The sequence below is a fragment of the Ixodes scapularis genome, unplaced genomic scaffold (assembly GCF_016920785.2).
Source record: "Ixodes scapularis isolate PalLabHiFi unplaced genomic scaffold, ASM1692078v2 PGA_scaffold12__126_contigs__length_90152505, whole genome shotgun sequence".
NCBI classification, from domain to species: Eukaryota; Metazoa; Arthropoda; class Arachnida; order Ixodida; family Ixodidae; genus Ixodes; species Ixodes scapularis.
The window spans coordinates 67,761,121-67,783,392 of NW_024609838.1; the positions used below are offsets into that span (position 1 = coordinate 67,761,121).

General features: G+C 46.7%; 1 protein-coding gene across 1 annotated transcript in view; it reads right to left on the reverse strand.

Annotated features, from left to right (window-relative positions):
• LOC8043222 (nuclear pore membrane glycoprotein 210) overlaps positions 1-22,272 on the reverse strand; it is a 106,697-nt gene that overhangs the window by 37,219 nt on the left and 47,206 nt on the right. Inside the window, exons 20-27 of the mRNA XM_040218742.3 lie at positions 19,126-19,216; positions 17,805-17,997; positions 15,998-16,104; positions 14,528-14,632; positions 6,855-6,956; positions 6,314-6,439; positions 5,477-5,604; positions 4,537-4,666 (exon numbers count right to left, since the gene is read on the reverse strand). Of these exons, the coding sequence (XP_040074676.1) occupies positions 4,537-4,666; positions 5,477-5,604; positions 6,314-6,439; positions 6,855-6,956; positions 14,528-14,632; positions 15,998-16,104; positions 17,805-17,997; positions 19,126-19,216 (982 nt within the window). The remainder of the gene's footprint in view (positions 1-4,536; positions 4,667-5,476; positions 5,605-6,313; positions 6,440-6,854; positions 6,957-14,527; positions 14,633-15,997; positions 16,105-17,804; positions 17,998-19,125; positions 19,217-22,272) is intronic.

Genomic DNA, 22,272 nt, shown 5'->3' on the forward strand with positions numbered 1-22,272 from the left:
AAAGCATTTAAGTACAAGATACAAATACAACCAAATGTATTTGGTCTCCTCCAAATACTTTTCCAAATACACTCCTCAAAATTTGCATCAGCGACTTTAGGGCACCGCAACGGGTTTCTGGGTATCTCATTTTAATTTTGCATCGCACACTCGGGAGTTCTAGTAACGTAATAGAAATATAATCACAAAAAAAAAAAAAAATGTAATCAGCAAGGACGTAATAGATGAAAAAAAGTACACAGCTTCAAGCATGACGAAAATAATCCCTGGAGAAGGGGAACAAGAGGGACAAAGGACAAACAGAAATCTCCAAACACAGCTAGGGGACTGGTGAGCGTCTGAAAAAATCCGCCTGGTCCGGGTATCGAACCCGGGACCTCTCCATTACAGGTGGAGCGCTCTACCAACTGAGCTAACCAGGGGTTAGACGTCAGTAGAGCAAACGGGTTTTATCAGCTGCCACCAGTCGAACACCAACAAGGGTGAAGCTTGCAAATTTAAGGTTATAATTATAATGCAATTAAATGCAAAGGTGCAAGCGAGCTGCACCTTTGCATTTAATTGCATTATAATTATAAGCTTCAAGCAGTTTTTTTTTTTTTTGTCGATAACATTTTGGTATAGACCAACAAAGAACCGAGACGACCAAGACGCGCAGCACTAGCTAGAGAATTTTGTAGTGTTGCAACTCGCACCAGTTACGAACATCTGGACGACCCCCTCATTTAGAATGTTCCAGGCAAAAATATGGATGGAAGTCAGGCTGGAAAGCATTACAAGTTGTCACAGGCACTTATTTAGCCAGTCTGCCCGTGAACGTCGATTTCGTCACTATTCTTGCCCTGGACTAGCACCGTAATCGCAAAGTCACTAAACTCTTGCGCTTGAATGAGAAACACTGCATTCGGTGCAGAACATAGTTTTCTTCCTGCTCTGGACAGTGCCTTTAAAATAAATCTGGAGGAGAAAAAGAAAAAAGTTCAATGGCCGAATAAAGGATGGAGACTATATCTTACAACCACATGCATAAAAACAAGATGTAGTTTCGCCCACAAAATTGTATTTAATTACAATTTTATTTGAAATACCCACATTTTAGTATTTAAATACACACGTCAAATACATGACCCAATTTGTAATTAAATACAAATGTGAAATACACAAAGTATTTGAAATACATATTTCAAATACTTCTATTTCAAATACTGCCCATCCCTGATTACACACAACACAAGGAAGTTGCACAAAAGCCTGCCTGCCCCTTACGATTGACAAGGCGCCAAATTGGTCCCACGCTCTAAAAAAAATCCATGCCAGTGGAAGGCACAGGTTTACTATTTGGTCAGCAGAACTTGCTCCCAACAGAAAGCAATGAACTTGAGATGAAAATTTAAATCCCAGGGAAGCTCACTCCAGTACTCGCTCGAGAGAAAGAAAAAAAAGAAGCGACATGGTCCGTTTTGAATGGTCGGCGACAGGTTAAAAATTCGGCGGGATTCACTGGAAAGGTCCAAAGCATTCTCGACAGTTAAGGAGCATTCCCACCGGCGATGTAAGCAGTCGTGCGATGCGACTAGATCGCATCGCAAAAAAGCTAGATGGTCTCACCGGCGTGCACGATAAGCGAGTCCAACGCCTTCATTGGCGAATCATTTCTTGAAAACTGTCCCTCTGAACACCGTTCATTGGCTCCGCCACTTTGGGACTAGATCGCATCGCAAAAAAGTCGGGTCGAGTAGCAACTGCTCAAATCGCGTCGCTTTTTGCCCGCGATGGTCGCTTTTGCAATGAAAATTATTGGCGACTAGATCGCATCGCCAGTGGGAACGCACATTTACCGTGTGTTCCGGTTTAAAGGATCCTCGAACGCAGAGCCGTAGCACCCGGCATGGAGTCAGTCTCACACTAGTGCTTGATCCTGCTGTTCCAATAACATCAATGGCCGGAACGCCAATTATTGAGTTTTTGTTTAGGCACAAGTTCACCACACTAAACGCTTAATTTTCTGAATTCTTCGACATTATCCGTGACAACTTGAGCTTCGTGTTAGTACGGTGCCGGAAAAACTTTGCCTAATATTCTATTTATTGACTCGATTTCCGCATGATAACTCAAAGTCAATTTCTGTCAATTCGACCCCGTCAAGACATGCGAAAAGAGTCAAATTATTCAAACATTGAATTAAACCAAGAACGGTGGCAAAACGGTCCAGGCCGGACTCAGTTCGATAGGAAGTAGTTAGTGACGCTTTCCCACCGCTTACACCTGAAATGCGCATTGAATGTCATGCTCCAGGGGGCGCCGACATAGGTATTTAAACGCGCTTTCAGGCGCACGCAACCGCTTGTTTGGGGCGTTTGACAGCCTCCTCCTCAATTCCATGTCCTACGTCTATCCTACGGCTGGTAGTCTTGACTATTATGTTGTCGCCCGTAAGCGGCCCGCGGACTTCGAAGCTGTCGTCCCCATTCAACAAATCTTGAAACAAGACGCCACCCAGGGCAGGGAACAAACCAGTCGGCGGCAGATGCATTGGCAGCACTTGCATCGCCCTTTTCGGCTATCTCCTTTCTCAATAGATCACCCTTGACAACATCCTTAAGGAAGGCTCTCTTCGTACCGATGGACAGCGAAGTGTACTTCCCGCGTGATGCCATACGCAATCGATGCTGCAAGACACTTTAGCTTGAGGACATGGCAGAGGTGCAGCCCGTGGCTGGTCTAGTCCCAAATGCACAGACTCCACTTCCTGCACTCTCTCAAACTGCCTTTTCACTTTCGGTACAATGCAGACAAATATCTTTGCAAAGATTGATTGAGCTTCCATGAAATACACTGCACAACCGAGCTAAGCACTCCTTGCGGCCGACGATAAAAGGGATGAGCGGGCCGTCGTGGTTACGCATCTGCGCAAACAAAGTGAAAACGGTAGTGTTGTGCGAATATTCGAAATTTCGAATAGCAGTTTCAAATAATACACTATTTGAATTCGCTTTCAAGAGAAGAACTGTGATATTCATATTTTTCTAAGTGTTGATTGCAGCAGGTTAGCCTTGTGGAGTGCGCTTCTCACCGAGTACAGGTGCACTGCGGAGAAGCAACATCTGTGGAAACAAGTTTTACGGGTGTTGCTTTACCACAGTGCATCGATGCTCAGTATGAAGCACACTCAACGGGATAACCTGCAGCGATCCAACCTTGGAGAAGTAATGAATATCGCAACTGCGTGCTTGGGAGAAAAGCACACTTTCAAACCGGGACGATGCACGCACGTGCCTTGTGTATTTAAAAAGAAAGAAAAAATTGGTAATGCTGATATTTACATTGAAGTGAAGTTTTCAAAATTGAACTATGGCTGTTATACAAAAGTATATGATAGGCAGAGATGCCCCAGACAGCCTAAAATCATCATTCACTTTTTTTTCTTTTTCAACTTTGAGAATTCGCATATACTACTAGCAAGATTTGTAGATCAACTCAATTAGGTATAGCTGAGCAACTCCATAAATTTCATTTTATGTCAAATCCATGGTCGACTTGCCAACCCAAGGCATACATTTCCGAGGTCAGAGTGCATAAATATAGTTAGATTATAGTTAGATTAAAACAAGGTTATAAATGGAAAAGTGGAAGGTTCTCATGAGATTAGCTGGGTTTTCATCTAAGCATATTGAAACAGTAGTGAAAGGCATGGAAAAACTACTCGTATTTGATTCGAAAATATTCAACCAAAACCACTATTCGCTGCAAATTCTCTTCGAACATAAAATCCACTATTTGCAGATGACTAGAAAACAACCCCAAAAAGCCTATCACACTGCTTCCCAAAAAATGCAAAAAAAAAAAAGATTGGGAAAGATATCTTTCTCCCCTTTCATTATTTCGTTTTATTTGTTTATTATTATTATTCATTATATTATTATTATTATTATATTATTATTTGTTTGCTTACTTTCTACGAAAGTAAGCAAACAAATTTCAGATTTCAATGTACCGTGCATTGGCTTCGATGCTACCGGGGTGCAACATGGGGCGGTGAGTTCCCGCTAGGTTCGAATTAAACGGCGCAAAGCCCTTTGCGTTCGAACTATTGAATTTATTTCTCCATACGAATGTATTGGCGCCCATCGGGAATTCCGAACACAATCGAATTGAACGAAGAGTCAAACTAACCGAGGTTGAATCAACGCGAGTTTACCGTAATAGGTGTTGCGCTGTCGCCAGCAGCGATCTTGCAGGTGTTGTGGGAGCGGTGGTGCAGGTGGCAGACACCTGTCCTGCTGCAAGTCAATCTCCATTTGGAGAGTCTACGAAAGCTTCCACAGTCAAGTGTTGGGACGCCGCGACAACGGTGACGCTCACGTTCCCTCGCGTTTTTGTTTTCGGAAACCTCCACGCCCTATACTACCAGCACGCGCTCCGGCTTGTCGTTTGTTGCCCCCTCGGGACCGCTTTCGATGCACGGGCAAGATGAGATGCCGAACACACCGGTAAAAGACGCGTTCCAGACACCGCAGTGTCGAAAACAGGACCCACCTGAACAGACAGAGCCTCGCTGGCCACTTGGTTTGCTCCTGGACCGCCGGCCACGAACTGGAGGCTGGTGGTGCCCAGGGAGGAGCCCCGCACGGCAAACCGCACACGGTCGCCCTCTCCCGGCAGCGGCCTGCAAGAATTCCGCCGTGCGTCCGCATCCCCAAGCCAATCAGACGCCAACTTCCGAAACTCATGAGTCACATTTCCGAAATTCTTTCATTCCACTTGCAGTACACGTTTCAAAGCGATCATTTTATGTGGGAAACTTCGTGAGCCTTCCTTCCTTGTGTTGGTGTCACCGCACGACTCCCACGACGTCAATTGCCCTGCTAAATTTAGTGGGGAAATTGATGGGGCAGTTTAGGTCGTGGTGTCATGTGATATTGCAAGGTCAATTTCCCTGTATTATTTGGAAGGGAAATTTGTGTTTCGTGATGCCATCACATCATGAGTCATGGTCACGAGATGTCATGATGTCACGAGTTGCAATTTCCTCACCAAATTTAATGGGGAAAATGATGTCTCATGATGTGACGACATCCTGCACTAGTCACGGTGTCACGTCACCTCATGCGGCAACAGTATTGTGCGACATCACAACGTCATGAGTCACGATTTCCCCGCTAGATTTAGTGGGAAAATTGTCTCACAATGCCATGACATCCTATGACAGTCATGGTGTCCTGTCATGTAACATTGTAGTTTAACGTGACACAATCTGCCCACTAAATTTGGCAAGAAAATGCATCTACTAAATTCCTCCATTGCAATCATGTGCTACTGCACCCTTGTTGCACACGACAGTGTCCAAGCCAGGAGATTTTTCGCTGCACCAAACGCACACCGCCTCAGTTTGCGTTTTAGACTCCTGATCTTAGAACTCTTTACTTTTAAGATCCCCATGCTTCTTTACCTCATGGACCATGGAAAAACCCCTGACCTGATCTCGAGCAGGGGTGCCCCCAACAAGGGCCTGAGGCCGACCAGATCCAGTAATGAGGCCGACAGAGACTGCCCCAAAGAGTCCTCCAGCTCCACGTGAGCCTCAATCTCCTGGCCAAGCTCCACCTAGGAAGACAGCAAAAGCTTTCCCTGTAAGTCTCAAACATGAGGACGTGCCCTAAAGAGTGATTGATCAATCTATGACCAGTCAATGTTTGATCAATCAATCAATTAATCTTCAAACAATTTAACAGAGCTCCAATGTAGGGCCCTCTCAGTCACTTCCTTTGCAGGACGACACGCAGGCAGATGACAAACGGCAAACAACGGGCCGGTAAGCAGCGAGCAAACTCGCCCGCTCTTTGTGCAGAGGGTGAAATGAAGCCATTGCGATGCCGAGCTTCGGAGTCATCTGCTAGCTGCAGCAATGGCTGCCTTGCCTTTTCCATGGCTACTTGAAATAATTTAACGAAAAAGAAGTTCAAGAAAGTTCAAAGGTACTTTCTTTTCGTTGAGTAGCAACTAGCAATTGCCAGACGCACCACACCAAGGGAAGAACTTGTGGCCTAGACGTCTGCTATCCACCTAAGTGAGTGGCATCTATTGGGGGAAGCCTCATCGCACATGCAAATCCCCACTTTTTTGTGAAACCCCTCACGTTTTCTCGTGAATGTGAAACTCCTCACCATTTCTCATGCACAAAAGAACAAGTTTTGGTCGACTTCGTTAACTTAGTGCTAACCAAGTATTGCTCTCGCAAAAGCCGCTGCTGACAGACTGACGCCCCCTCCTCTTCCAGAGTGAAGAAATAGTGAAGAGGGGCGTGGCCACTGACCTTGGTGAGGGTGTGCAAATGCAGCCTGGCCAGTCCCACCAGCTGCACCTCCAGGGTGAGGGGAGGCAGGTCCAGGCACAGGTCGTGCACCCTCACACTCACGCTGCCTTCTCCCAGGGGCACCACCTGAAACAATGCAGAAGGCGGACACCAATCACAGGGGCGAAATCTGGTGGACATTCGAATTCCGGCAAATGGCCAAACTCCGGCGAACATCTGGCAAACGTCCAGTGAACATTCAGTAAGTGACTGGCAAATGACTCAACTCTGGCAAATGTCTGCCAAATGTCTGGACCCCAGCGAACATCCGGACGTCAGCATTCAAGTTTTTAAGAGCGAAAAAGGCCATATGCAATTGTAATTATCGGTATTATAAAACGCCTAGGGTGTGTAAATTGAGTTTGCGCCATGACAAGACGATCTCGAAATTCATCTTAGTGCCCCTTTAAAGCCAAATCTATCAACCGATAAATCAATCCCCTTTCCAAATGAACAGAAACAAAAAAAGTAGCATCCGACAGCCCACAGGCCGAGAGCCCACCTTGATCTGCCGGGTGGCAGCGTCCAAGGTGACCTTGGCCTTGGCAGGGTCCGAGCACTCCAGCTGGAAGGAGCCTGAGCCATCCTGGAGGCTCACGCTTGCCTGCATACAGGGTTGCCGAGTTAGCAGTTCTCTCGCCAAACTTAGCGGTTCAGTTTCATCTATAGACCATCCACTAAGGGCTCTCTGGGCACAACTATTTTGTTTGACTGCAGTGCTATCTACATACATCCGGGCACTTCAACGGAATCGTCGGGGCAAAAAAGGAAAGGGAATGTGCCCGATCTCAATAGCAGATAACAAACCAACTGTCCTCTGCAGACATTTCAACAGATTCGACGGGGGCACGTGCAGTTCTCATCGGTATGCTGTAATACCGGAACTATGGCGCCTGCAGCACATCTCAGCGTCCTGAAGTGGCAAGAAATGACGTCAAGGAAGCCGGAGTGTCCTGCTGTCGGATGTTGCGATCCTGGCAGTCTGTCGAAGAAATGCTGGCAAAAGCACTAGCGAATGCGAGCGACGCTCTTGTCGTGGCATCCCAACTTCTGGCTGCCGAAACTTTTGTGGATAGGCACACTGGAGAGGAACCTGCAGCGGAACAGGCGTCTGCCACAGCCACCACCTCCACTGCGACGCTGCCAGGATCGCGGTCGGCGACAGCATGACGCTCCTACGATGTCATCTGGCGGTGATCCAAGGACCCCTTTTTTTGGACGCAGTAAACACATTCCACGTTAGAAACACAATATTGGAATTGCCTGAACATGGAGGCTCATTTGCCGCTCTCCTCTCATGCTACTACAATGCTCTAAAGCAGGGGTCTCCAAACCCAGGCCCGTGGGCCAAATCAGGACCGCGGAGGCCTTCTGACCAACCAGCAGCTGGCCGTGCTTCTTCCAACGTAGCCCAACCCGTGGCCCGCTTCCGGCAGGCACGCTGCTATCGGTGCAAAGTAAGCGTGCACGTAAAGAAAACGTGCTGAAAAACTGCGTAAACGAAGGTACAGTATAGACCACTTACAAAGTAACCGCTTATAGTGCAGGACCGGGTATAACGCGGCTTTTTTAATCCACCGGTTCGCCTCCCATAGATCTCCATGTAATTACATACCGCCTAAAATGCAGGCGCACGAAGGGAAATACCGGTTATAGTGCGGTTTCTGGAACAGCCCGCCGACCGCACGCTTCCCTGCGCGACACGAGATAACGACGCTAGCCGCGAGCCGCACTCGCGGGGCAAGGAGGTTGCTCGAAGAAGCGGGGAGAAGCGAAGAGGGAGGCTTCAGTTGCCATAGCGACGGAAGGAGGCATCCAAGTGTCGTTCACGTGCGTGCGTCCTTCCGCTGCATTGGAAACAACCGCAACGACAGACCAATCGCAGGTCGAGGAGAAGTGTTTGCGCGCGTTGCATGCCAGTCGTGGGCCGGCTGCTTCTATCCGCAAACATGGCGTCGGTTAAGATCGTCGCTCATCGTTCCGCGTAAAAGCGCTATCCTTGACAGTGAATTTTCGTTGTGTGTCGCTACGATAACCCAGCACGTACTACAAGGGAAGATCCACCTACTCGTGCGGCGATGTTGTGGCGGCACTCTCAAAATGGCAGTAACGCCCGTGTCGTCGTGTTTGTTTACTTCGACTACAGTGGTGCTTTCTAGGCATTTGTGTTTTCAAACATCGCCCGGATTTCTTATTTGGAGCATTTCGTGCCTGTGCTCAAGTTGAAGGTATTACTGGCGCAAACCGTATAAAGGATGCGAATTTTCACGCGTTTTCATCGCCGGAGAAAAGTGATTAGGGTTAGCAATCCAGACGTTAGCAACGTCCGTCCGCAACCCGCGACGCCGTTAAAAGGCAGCACCAGGCGAAAGTCGCTCATTTCTTTAAAAATGTGTGACACACTTGAGAGAGAAGTGTACTAGTCTGGTGAAATAAAGACTTTCCTCAAACTAAGCTTTATTTTTCATCTAACATAAAATAAATTGTTTTACAAAGGTAAGTTGTCTGATGGCATGTATTCTGGCCTGAAAAATTTATGTTTTGGTTATAGCGCGGTACCGCTTATAGTGCGGATTTTCGCGACTCCCGCGACATACGTTAAATGCGGTCTACACTGTACCAGAAAGACTAGAAAAAACTGCATATCGTGAAGTGCCTACCCTTATCATATTTTGGGCATTGTTACCGGAAGAGTTATTACCTCAAAATATGAGATGCATATCTGTCCTATGTCAATTTTTGAAAAGTTTTTTATCACTAAGGGCTTAAACTTAAAACAAAATAAAGTAGATAGCCCAATTCCCCAGAAAATTTCAGTTCAGAAACATGTTGATTGTGGTATCAGAATACTTTCACTACTAAAACTACTTCGCGGAGACTGTAATTGTTCAAATTGAAAGCTTCGGCTAGGTGGCGCAAACCTCCACCCAAATAAAGAGGGACACCGACATTCCAAAGGTTGTATTATTTTCTTGACTAAAAGGATGCAAGTTGTAGTCATAGACATGAAAAAAACTGCCACAACACGAAAAATATTTACCTACGCACGTGCAGTCTTATTTTTGGTGTTCTCTCCCTCTCCTAACCCCCTCACTTCTTATTTGCGATGTAATCGATTATAAAATGTAGAAGTTTTGTAATCAACATTTCTAGAATGACGACATTCATAAAACACATTTTTAAAGCAATTGCGAACACACTACAGCCCTTGTTTATAAAATACTGAAAATTTGAGTCCAGAAGTGATGTCGCCTCCTGGTTTTTTATCCTCGCTCGAAAAACATAGCGACGCTCGGCACATGTCGTAGCATTGAGGAAGTCAAAATAACTGGGTTTGGTGTGTGTGCGCCATAGTTTCGTTTGCAACCACGCCGAGGCAGCCTCTCAGCAGAACCGGCGCGATTTGGTTCCTCACGTCACTCGGAGAAGTCCACTGCGCATTATCTTCAACCTCGCACCGTTTCGAAGAACTCGAGATCGCAGAAAGAACCTCCAAAAAAACTTCAAACTCTAAAGTGAAATGTCGCCCACTCAGTAATAAGCGGCACGCCCAAAGAAGAGCAGTGGATCATGGGATGCGGGCAAACACAACACTTCCGGTCGGGGCAATTCGGAGGTGCAAGGGAAACTCTAGTGACAGGACAGCCCAATCTTGGACGTCGCTGCATAGGCGTGGATCGCGTGGGAGCTTCGAATTCGGCTTTTGGAAATTGTTTCTTTACTTAACATATACTGAGTTGCCAAGCTTCCAATTCTGAGGGTATTGTCCCGGCAACGTTTTAAATAGTTCCGGTTCTTAAAAAAATTATTTGGATCTTTCAGTGCCCTTGTAAAGGGTTAAGCCATATCCATCCATCCATTACAATCTAGAAGACGAGGCTTGTTCATTAGTTCATCGCCAGTGGATCTTTGAAACGCCCGAAAGCGGCAAATGCGCTGAAGCTCGAAGAGAGAATGGTGCAAAGCGGCAGACGCAAGCGTTCCACCGTAGCCGCGTGATAGCGTCGATGATGTGACGTGTTGTGACGGAACTCACTGCTTGTGCTTTTACTGCTGAGACATCCCACAAGTGTACAGTGCTGTAGGCGTTGCCGAGCAGTTCCAAAAAATTGCTTGCCACCGTTTCACTGGTTCCCAACGTGCCAGATTTTGTTAAAAGTAAGCAAATGTAAAACAATAAATTGCAAGCGTCCCAGCTGGTGCCTCTGTCGTGCAATCATGTTCGCATGCACGTGAGGGCAACTTCGGTAGGCTTGGAGTTGCACGTGCTTAGTAGCGCGATTGGAGACAACGGCTGTTCAATCGAAACTGCCCCGTCGCCAACTGATTCCCAAAATTGTATACAAAATGTAACTGTCGAGAGCCCGAAGCATAGAGTGGGTTGTTAACACTGTGGCATAGCTCAGCGATAACACCTCTGCTTCGGACGCAGCGCACCCAGGTTCAATTCCCACAGGTGGCAGGAGATTGCTTTCAAGGATTTGTCAACATTTATGATGGATGCCCTACACTGCCAAATACAAGATCAACAACCACCATAACTACTACAACTACGTCAACTGACGTCCTTTCCAGTGGTGGAATGCGTCCATAAATCCTATCGCTGCAAAAGAAACTGGAGGCACTGTATTTTGTGAGAGTCCTGCCACCCTGAAGATCCTCCTTGTACCACTGCATCTGACACAAATGCTGTCCTTAACCCAAAAAGAAACTAGAGGAACTTTTTCACAATTTTTTTGGTTTTCAATTCCCAGGTTTCCTCTTAACCTTAAATAGAGCAGAAAATTTCACAGCTTTTTAGTCTAAAACAGAGTTTCCTCCATGACATCACATCATAGTATCCGAGACCACAATACGTGGCAACAAATTTAAATATAATCAATTTTTTTTCACTGCAATTATGCAGCAGAATTTCAACATTTTGAGGGAGGGTGACGTCTTTTCCATCACTTTTGTCGAGACAAAATTTATAAAAAATACATGTTGCAAATTCTCAACGTTAAAATCTTTGTACTGACCCTGTAAGGGAATACACAACTCTAAAAGGCAAATTTTTGAACCGGTACTCTGATTTGCATAAAATTTGCAGGGTATATTCGACATTGGAAAAGATGTGACCATGCAAAGTTTCACATTTAGAAAATAATACTTTTCAAAAGTTGTATAAAAGTACATCCAATGAACACTGTGCCTTGAGGAAAACTATTGTTTAGAAATGGCAAGGATAATGGCCGGTTATTGTGGTGAAACATAAAGCATAACACCTGTGTCATGCAGTTGTGGACAATTACAGAAGCAATTTCCAATAAAAAATAATACCGTATTTACTCGCATAATGAACACACTTTCTTCCTGAAAAATTGACTCATAGTTGGGGGGGGCATTCTACGGGGTAAAATTTCTTGCATTTACACACTTCTTGCAAATGTAATATTAGGTGCCAATATGACATGGCAAGGTACTGTGGCACGTCTCCAGTGATGGAAGCACACCCGCGGCTGGTCGGGGGTGCACCACAATAAAATGTAGAAGAGTAGTAAGCTGGGCGAGTTGGTAAACGTTGAACATAGTTAAATCACGCACAAAGGGACGAGGACAAACGAGGAAGGAACACAGAACACAGACAGGCACACACTCACAACTCTAGTATATTAAGTGAAGAAAAGAAAGATGAAGCACAATTTTTTACAGGAGACAATGTCCCCCTGGTGACGTTGTACCCTGTAAAAAATTGTGCTTCAACTTTCTTTTCTTCACTTAATATACTAAAGTTGTGAGTGTACACCTGTCTGTGCTCCTTCCTTGTCCCTTTGTGCGCAATTTTTAACTATGCACTACAATAACCATACTTTGTAAATTGCAAATCTTTTTAGGGCGCTTTCGGGGTGCCTTTTGCCGAAAAAAAAGCGCCCTACGAAGCTCACTCAGCACGAAAAGCAACACAACCATTCTTAGGCAATATATATTGCTAGTATCTGGCGGCACGCTCAGGTATATCTGCGACTACGCGTATAAAAATTCTTACAAAGTCCAACCGCTGAACCCGCTTGCACGGATCAAGTTTCGTTCACGGAGACGCTACCAGACACTCTCGGCCTACAACGCAGCGTGCACCTCGGTGTGCCGTTCTGTTACGGATTAAATAAACACATTTACCTGGAGTATGTGAAATTAGGCCTAACCACTTTCACGATTTCACTGTCCGAAAGCGGACCACAGACAGCTTGTTTGTCGACTACAATACACCCGATAAGCGAAGAATGTCCGGGGCTTGGCAATTCCTCGACTCAAGGGTAAATAAACAAACGAGTGCGCGACATTCGATTTCACGGTCGATCACTTCCGCAATTACTACGCACTCGCGGCCATTACGAGAGCGGCTTTGCTTGGCTTGGTCTGACTGCTTAGCGGCAAAAGAAAACTGACTTGGTGGCTTCCTAAATTGGACGCAATTCGAGACTCGCGGATCCAAAAATTGGAGGTGCGTTGATTACGGGAGGGAAAGAAAAAAGTCTGAATATTGATGCTCGTTGTGGGGGGTACGTTCAATATGAGAGTGCGTTTATTATGCGAGTGAATACGATAATACATTTCTTTCTTTTTTTGTGTGTGTGCATAAGGTGAAGTATTTGCAGCGTTTTATAACAATAGAGCATGAAAATGCAGAAAGTTCAGTTACATTCCTTACAAAATTTCAGAATGAAAACCCCAAAAATTGGCTCCACACATCACTTCATTACCAAGTGATTATCTTGCTGAAGAGAGTTTTGATGGGAAAAAACAAACAGGGATGAAAGAGTTTAAAACGTGAAAAACCCCTTAGATGCTTCCGGCATGCCAAAAAAATTTCTTCCATAAAAAACGCTTTAGTTGCAGGAGTGAAATTTCCTGGCAACAGCCATCAGGTGATTTGCAAGCTAAGAAACTAGATGAAAAATTGACTTTAAAAAAATTGACAATTGTTAGGTAGTGTCCTTTTTTAATGGTATTAGCATTGCAAAATGCTAATACCAAAGCATCAGGGATCAATCGAGTAATACGGAGATGTTTTCAAATACTAAAAAATTATATAGTCTTCTATTGACAATTTTCCTGCTGCACTATACAATATAATTTCTTGAACCACATTTATGTGTCAAATAAAGTTTTCTGCCTTTTAACTTTATCTGTTACTCCTGCTACAGATATAGTTAAGAGTCGCAAAAGGAAAAAAAAACACCACCGCACCAATATCCTGACAAATGTTTTATTTTGTACTGCCCACCGTCCACATGCAAAGCGGAGCAGAGGGGGTGGAGGGGGGGGGGTGCAAACAACTCGAGGTTGCTAACACTGAGGGAGCTAAAGTGCTCATGGCCACCACCAGAGGGACAAGTGTTAGTCAAGAAGGGTGTTAGGTCGCAAAGCGAGCATTTGGAGGGATGACTGCCGATCGACCGAACGCTTCGGTTTGCCGGCACATGCGCTGCTGCCCCGGTGGTGGCCAAACCTTTCTACAATTCCTGCAAGCCGGGAGAACACACAGTCACGGGGAAACCCTGGGGATGAGCAGACTTCACAGACACAACTTGGGACAGGCACAGGGTCCTAAAGGAAGACTGCCTCTGAGACAGAGGTGGTGCCACGTGGCACCCAAAGTGCCGGCCTAATTCCCAGATGGCATATAGTAAAAGGAGGAGGCGAGCAAAAGTGTAAAGCACGAAGTGTACGTCGGCCTCTAACAAAGGTTGCACATCCCAACGAAAGGTTGCACATCCCAACGAAAGGTTGCACATCCCAACGAAAGGTTGCACATCCCAACGAAAGGTTGCACATCCCAACGAAAGGTTGCACATCCCAACGAAAGGTTGCACATCCCAACGAAAGGTTGCACATCCCAACGAAAGGTTGCACATCCCAACGAAAGGTTGCACATCCCAACGAAAGGTTGCACATCCCAACAGTTTTGCACATCCTGACGAAAGGTCGCACGTCCTGAGAAAAGCTTGCATGTCCCAATGAAAGGTTGCAGGCAACCTATAACATTCTATTAAAATTTTAGCTGCATGTCGAAGACCTTTCATCATTTCAGAAGTCCGATAGCATATGCTGGCTTGGAAAACAAATCTCCAGAAGTGCAGCGATTCGCTTGAACAGGCATTTGTAGCCGCCAAGGGACCACGAGTGGCTACTCACCGAGTGGGACGGATGATTGAAGACCGACACCTTCGAAGACGACAGCCGGGCTGGTTGCACCAGGTCCAAGCTCACAGAGCCGCTCACCGTCGGACTGACCGCATGCTGGATTGTCAATCACCAAATCAGCACCTCACAAACTTGCCAAGCATTAGGCCTACTAACACTACCAGTTCCCCTGGAAGGGAAGTGCTATGCAGTAAGAGTAAAAGGTGACATCAGGCTGAACTAAGAAACACCGAGTAGTAATGCAGTTGTGCCTTGCAAAAAGGGACATCTCCGCTCCCCCCAAAATCATCCACAGTGCGAGTTGTACATTATAATGCAACAAAAACATACATGTTTACCAGTATCAGGCACATAGCCAGTGGGAGGGGAGAAGGGGGCCATGGGGCCCAGCCCCATAGCCCTTCCCCCTCCCCCCCCCCCCCAAATCTGATTTTGCTAGGGCCGCCTCTCCCTTTTCCCCCTCATACAGCATTTTTTCATTCAAAAGAAGGCAGCGATTCTCAAGCTAACAGAAAGTTGCCGAACACAAACGAAGGCGTAACCTAAAACAAGCCGTGCAGGCGTAACTCGAAGCAAGGCACTATTTACGGCCATTTTAAACCTCGTTTAGACATAATAAAGGCAAGATTTTTAATCTGCTGATCTTTCGGACTGCTAAATTACTCGGACAATTTTCCGGACCCTGTGAAGACCGAAAAATCGGTCAGCGACTGAATACCGAGCCACATAATCCATTAAAGAAATGAGCAATGTCATTCCCACCACGCCGCTAGGCGTTCACAAAAAAGTGAGCAGTATTAGTAAATAAATAAATGAACAAGGCAGTATTTCTAGCATCTTCAAAAACCTAATTTAATAAGAGCAGCAAAAAAAAAAAAACATTTTAGGGGGGGGGGGGGGCCTATGATTAAGAAGTTTGAGGCACTGCTTTCATCGGCAGTTACAGAAGCAATTTCACCCTAACCGTACTAGCGCTGGAGAAGTGCTGTAACAATTTTAGACGACCTAAGTGAGCGAGGAAGTTTTTCCCTCCAACTCTCAATCCCAGCAAGCAACGCTCAGAACTGCCCAAGCCTGGCGGCTCTGGATCGTTATCTTCGAGAAACCTTGAAAGCCACGTCAGTTCTACTATGATGACTGGAAAGTGTCTACAACTGGCATGTTCAGAGTCCTATTCCGCCGCAAGTGCTTCACAAGTAGAAACAAATAATGTCACAAAAGCTAGAGTGTAGTGCTGAGGACATTGTAATCCTGGCAGTTGACAGTCGCGGCGTTCCACCTCCCGGCTTCCGTGGACACTCTAGCAGCGAAACATGCGTCGGCCACATTTATTACCACTGCTGCGGCACAGCCAGGATCGCGGACGGCAAAGGCGTGACACTTCCACAAGGTCAGGCGAAAATCGAGGAACCACTTTTTGGGACGCGGTAGTTCCGCTTTGGAAGAGGGCGGTTTGCTTACCACGTTGGGCAGCGAGGAGTGCCTGAGGATCTGGTGGTTGTAGCCCACAATCTTGGCCGTCACGGTCAAGGCCCCGGACTTCTGCTTGGGCCGGATCACCTGGAAGTCTATACGTAGGAAGACTCCTCAGATTCTGACCGACTCGTCATTGCCCACACCGAACAAACCCGGCGGGTCGTCGAAAAAGTCATAGAGACATTGGTTAAGTGGCCCTGAAACTAATCAACCAATTTCCTAGATCATGGGTTCTCAAACGAAGTTTCCAGACTCTGGGGGGGGGGGGGGGGGGGGGGTCTTCCCAAGCTCGGAAATTCCTTCGAGTCTCTAGCCGCATGTAAAGGTTTTCCCTGTTGAAGTATGATTTTAGAAGATTTGAGCCACCCGCTGATGCATACCGTAGTATCTCTCCATTTCTTTGGGGCCCCCAAGGTTTCGGGCCCCCTACTCTAATGGCAAATTTGTCTGGCGCCCGCATCGCACAGGTGCAGTGCGGTTCGTGGTATACGGAAGGCTAGAGGGGAGCTTCCTTCTCTCCCCGCCAGTCTTTCGTGTACTAAAGTGGAAAGAGTTAAACGCACTAGACAGGTGCGGTGTGCCCCAGTCGAATAGGCCATAAAACTCTACTATTTCAAGCGGTGTGGTTGACTGGGGCATGTAGGCAGACTTTGAATCGCCGAGACTCGACTCGCCAAGAACCTGCTTCGGACACTAGAAATTCATTTTCAGTTTCAGAATGAACCCTTGGCTACAATATTTTGGCTGAACAAATCGTTGGAACGATTATGGACCAGATCGGCCTCTAGAACAGGGACGACTGTCCGGACCAACAGAAAACCACCGTTTGTGCACATCTTCCCAGAGCTTCCCAAACAGCAAACTGCAGCCCTGAGACACAGCCGCTGGGGCAGCGTTTGGAAGGACCAATCCCTTTCCTTTCCGTGTCAAGTACAGCCCCACTGTTGAAGGCCACGGTATCTTCCCCAACAGTGACAGATGGGGCTGAAGATCATGCGTTCACCACTGCATCCTACCCAACTGCCATCCTTAACCCGAAAAATAAGCAGTCCCGCGTTAATCCTCAGGTACGGTAAGTTGTAGGGCATAGGTGTCCCATTCTCGCACTTGGAGCGCGTGAACAAAAGAGTTTGGAACGAGACAGACATCTGTTTTGTTCCGAATGCTTTCAATTCTTTTTTGTTTAGGAGTGCATTTCCCGGCAAGAGCTCTTGGCATTGACAGTGCTGCAACAACATTTTTTTATAGGGTGGGAAATTTTTTTTCGAGGATTTGGCAACGTTGACGACAGACGCCCTTCATCACGAACTACAACATCAACAATGACAACTACCATAACTGCTACAACATCAACAACCGACGTCATTTCCAGCGGTGCAAAGAGCCCATAAATTCTATCGCTGTAAAAGCAACCAAGGCACTGTTTTTTGCGAGAGTTCTGCCACCTTGAAGACCCTCCCTGTACCACTGCATCCAACCCAACCGCTGTCCTTAACCCAGAAAGAAACTAGAGGCACTGCCATTCTATTGCATCGGGCAGGATCGAGTCAAGTCCCAAGATGCATACGGCACTCTTTCTGACTTCACTTCATTGTGGCATGTTGGATGCATGTCGGCAGCATATTGGCAGTGTGATGGTCGTACGTTGGACCATCACAGCTGCATGTTGGCTGCACATCGGACATATGTTGACTGCAAGTCGGACACATGTCACACACATGTTGGGTGCACGCGAGACGCAGATCGGCTACATATCAATCGCGCGTCGGCTGAGACACGGTCCGGCACTCACTGCGCGAGACCCTGCGGTAGCCGGCGGAGCCGTCCGTGTGGATCAGCAGGTCCCGGTGGCTGCTGGGCGTGGCCAGGGAGTAGTCCGACAGCTCCCAGTGCACGTCCAGGGAGGACACATTGGCCAGTTTGCGCCCGAGGGGGTCCTTCACCACCACCTCCACTTCCACCTCCTGGGAGCTCAGCACGCACACCTGCGCCGCCGTACACAGAAAGGGGGTATGCCTAAGCCCTCCTGCCTAACGGCAAACCACGTTGACAAGGTGCGGCCTTACAGCCGACGCAAGGAGGCCACGAGGAGGCATTACGGTGGAACGGACACCACGGCCTTACGATAAACACTACATTCCCCTTCCCATTAGGTCCAACTGCGGCCAACTTCACAATTTGATGAAGCGAATCAAGCAGTGCCAAAAGTGCATCGTCATGCTGCTTGTCATCCATGCGCGTTTGCCATTGCCAGCTGAACCAATCATGCGCAGCGAATGTGGCACAATCTTGTGATTTTCTTTCCACGCCCAATTTCGTTGGCTGAAGCGTCGATACTTTGAAACACTACTCGTTCAGTGGCTTGAGCGGGCCACTTGGCGGAAACCAAAGGACGGGATATCATTTGCGTGCAACAGGCAGTTTTCTTAGAGATGTATAGTTAGATCTTCCCGTAAAATGTTGCATTTCCAAAAGTGTATGTCTTTCTACCAAAGGAGTGTCAGTCTCACACTTTGACGGAAGGGTGTTTCGGAATCGTTCAAATGAGCCACGCAATGTAAATATTGCTCTACATTTTTTTTTTTTCTTTTTGGGTAAATCTTGTGTAAAACATAGATGTCCTATAAAAATATTTTAAAACAATGTCGGGGAGTTCCTGTTCCTTTGAATAAAGTTTAAATGGGCGGCGGCGAAGTGACTTAAGATGTCTCCAACGTCAAGTTCCTCAGATTTCAGCATAGTTGCAGTCACACTGTCCGTACATCATACAAAAGACACGGCATTTGCTGAAGACGTGATGGCAGGATCATCTGAAGATGTGCTACAAGCATGTTCGAAGCATGTTTGCTTCTAAGCATGTTCAAACATGTCCCAAGACAGTTTTTGTGCAACCAACGTGACAGGACTGCCATACAAAAAAGAAACGCGCCTCAGTCTGCAGACCGTCTTTTGTATGACGTAACAGCAGTGTGACTGCGGCTTTCTTTGTCTGTGCAAATGTGCAACCCTGCGGAGAACAACTGACCGGGGGTGTCCCGAGAATAAAACCCAACGCCCTGCCTCGACGCTTTGTGCGGAGAAAGGTGACAACTTCCTTAAAAGAGTGCGCGCACCTTGTCCCCCTCGGTGGGGCAGGAGGCGGCCCGGCTGCCCTTGGGACTCTTGACGTGCAGTTCCACGCTGCTGGGTGGCCCACACACAAACCTGGAGGAGAGGGACCGCGGGACAGCGTTAGTCAAAAAGGTACAAGTAGAGCCAATAAATAGGATGGGTTTCGCAAGAAGTATGCTGCAGTCACCCTGCTGCTTAAAGTCATTATTGCCGTTTATCTGAACCCAGGGGCGTATTTATGGGTCAGCTGCAGATATCAGACGTCGCGGACGGACGCGACGCAACAGGCGATGTGTTGCCCAGGTCTGCTCTTTTGACCTAATATGTGTTTTTCCACAAAAACAAAACATTATTTAAAAAACAGTCACCTTTTTGTGTGCGTGTGTGTGTGCGTGCACAGGGGTCGCAACATTTAAGGTTGACCAAAAGTTTGTGACAAATCCAAGATTTTTCTATTAAGCACTCTGGGAGAGCCATTGTGACCCAGAGTCCGTCATAAAGACCGGCTCATACATGCAGCGGAGAGCTGCTGACTCTGTGCTGCATTATGTGTAAACTTGAAAAGGCCAGATCACATACAGTGGAGCACCAATACAGCACAAAGCTGGTGCTGACATAGCACAAAGTCAGCGACGAGTAAGCACCGAGTTGTATAGGCCTATTCACACATACAGTGCAGCACGAAGCTGGCACTAGAAATATTGTCATTTTAGCACCTACCTACTTCGCGCTATGTTAGTGTACCACACTGATACAGCATCGTGTCACTGCTAATTATATTTGAAAAAGTGCTGCTATGTTCAAGACAGCTTCGCACCAGTGCTGTTTCCATGGTGTTGATTCAGCACTGAGGTAGCGCTGCATTGTATGTGTAAACCAACCAACCGTACGTGTGAACTAGTCTCCAAGGGGTTGTTATACGGTGCAAGCCTATTCCCAAACAGCCAGAGGTGGAAGAATTATAAACATTGAGCTTCTTTGGGCCAATAAACAGCAAGCTGCCAAAAGCTATTTAATAATGAGTTTTAAAGCGATAGCGTTGCCGGTGACACTTGCATTGATTTCAATGTCTGTGTTGGCAGTCTGTCGTCGTAGCAGAGATACAAAAACCTTTCCTCCCCTCATGGCACAAGACAGAAGTCTGGTTTTCCCATGGGTCACACCGCACAAAGGGGGAAGAGGAGAGCCCTCATGACAATGGTGCGACAACGAGGAAGCGTCGTCTGCTAACGACAACTTCAAAACAGGTGTTTAATAACATTTTTCGCGTAATACGAAATCCCACCTTGGCAGTATCCAACTGCTATGCGTAATATTGAAAGGTTTTGGAAAATTTCAGCATAACATCTCTACTTCTCAAACGCACCCCGAAACGTAAACTATGTCTGCCAAAACTCGTCACCTTTCCTTGCCTGCAGAGCTTGCCTCTTTTCTCTGGGTCCCTCACTCTGCTCATCGCTGAACGTCCAACGTTAACCCCCTCCCTTCACCGCTCGACGTCACCGAGAAATCCTGCGTCTTGCTTGCATTGGCGCAGGTTTTCCCGTCATCGTGCAAAGAAGTAAAAGGCTGTAACACGCTCGCACAATGTGGGAAAAATGGCGTCGTCATGCACCATCCTCGAGCTTGCGGCAACACCAGATTTCCCGTATCGCGCGAAGGTGCTGCAGCTATCACTTTCACTTCCTTGCACATTGTGGGCGAAAAAGGCACCTTTTTTAGTGGAGCAAGGGTCAGATTTTACTAAAAAGCCTGCCAAGAAGTGATAATCTTAGATGGAAGCCCGATCAAACATTGCTCCTCAGCAATAGGCTCTGGGCAGGGTTCCAGAGTGCGCCAGCATCGGTTGATCATCAGCGCCACTGTGGCCAAATGAGGCACTACTGGGACGGCTAAAATCGGTAGCGCCGCCGGCATTCTCTTGCGAGATGACGTTATTACCAACTCCAAGCGTTGCGTTGCACTACACTACTGACTGTTTTAAGCATCTATCAAATGTTAAATATATAAATGTGCATATGTGTGGTTGTGTCATTGTAGAATTAGGGAGTTTTAGTAGGCGCCTTCCTCGATAGGTAGAGACAACCCAAAACGTGAGCTAGCAGAACAAAATTCAACGTCTTAATATTACGGCCAAATATGAAAAAATAAAAAAATAAACAAGAGACAGTATTTTTTTTTTTCACGTTGTTTGCGCGCACCTCAAGATAACAAAACTGAAGACTTCATCGAGCTTCCATCCTCTAGAAAAGCGCACTGCAAAAGCGAAACTAATATCCGAATTGGCAAAAATTTTATTGGCGAGTGTTTTTCGGAGTTTCTTTGATTTGTTCGAAAACACAAAACCCTACTTATAAGATATCCAACTCTCGAAAAATCTGCTCAGATCCAAACTCTGAATCGAAACGCACCGGAAGCAAAACTTTGTTTTTCAAAATACATTAAAATCTCGTTAATTCAAACTCTCTTAATTCAGACATGCAGATAATTCAAAGTAACATGCAGGTTTCATCCTATGTGTCTCGATGGGGGGATACTCTTGATAATTTAAACTTTGCTTTATTCAAACAAATTTTCAGTCCCCTTAGAGTTTGAATTAACGAGATTTGACTGCATGCTTGCAAACAGCCTGGATACGACCCTTTGAAGCAACATAACTAGTAAATCTGCACTTTCAAATGTAGCAATTAAAAATCTGTTTGCAAGTTACTTATAGTGAGCGGCTAAGAGTTCAGGGGAAGCTCCTCCTACCTCTTTCCAATTTAGCAGAGCGAACAGCATTTGCTCTATAGTCCGTTGCAACTGAAGAAGGTAGGGCGACGTTAAGACGGGCCGGGGAGGAGGAAGCAGACTGAAGACTACAGAGAGGAGGAGGTTTCCCCCTCTCTTCTGCAGCGTTCCGTTTGCTTCCTCCTCCCCGGCTTGTCTTACCCTCGCCCTGCCTTCTTGAGTTGCAACAGACCATAGTAAAGTGGGAAGATGTAGAAGCAAATTTTTCGGCAAATTTTGGTCCGAGCAAAAGGCACGGGGTTGTACGAGAACAACAAGACGGCCTGCGCCAGAAAGGCCTGCACCACAAAGGCCTGCACCACAAAGGCCTGCACCACAAAGGCCTGCACCACAAAGGCCTGCACCACAAAGGCCCGCAC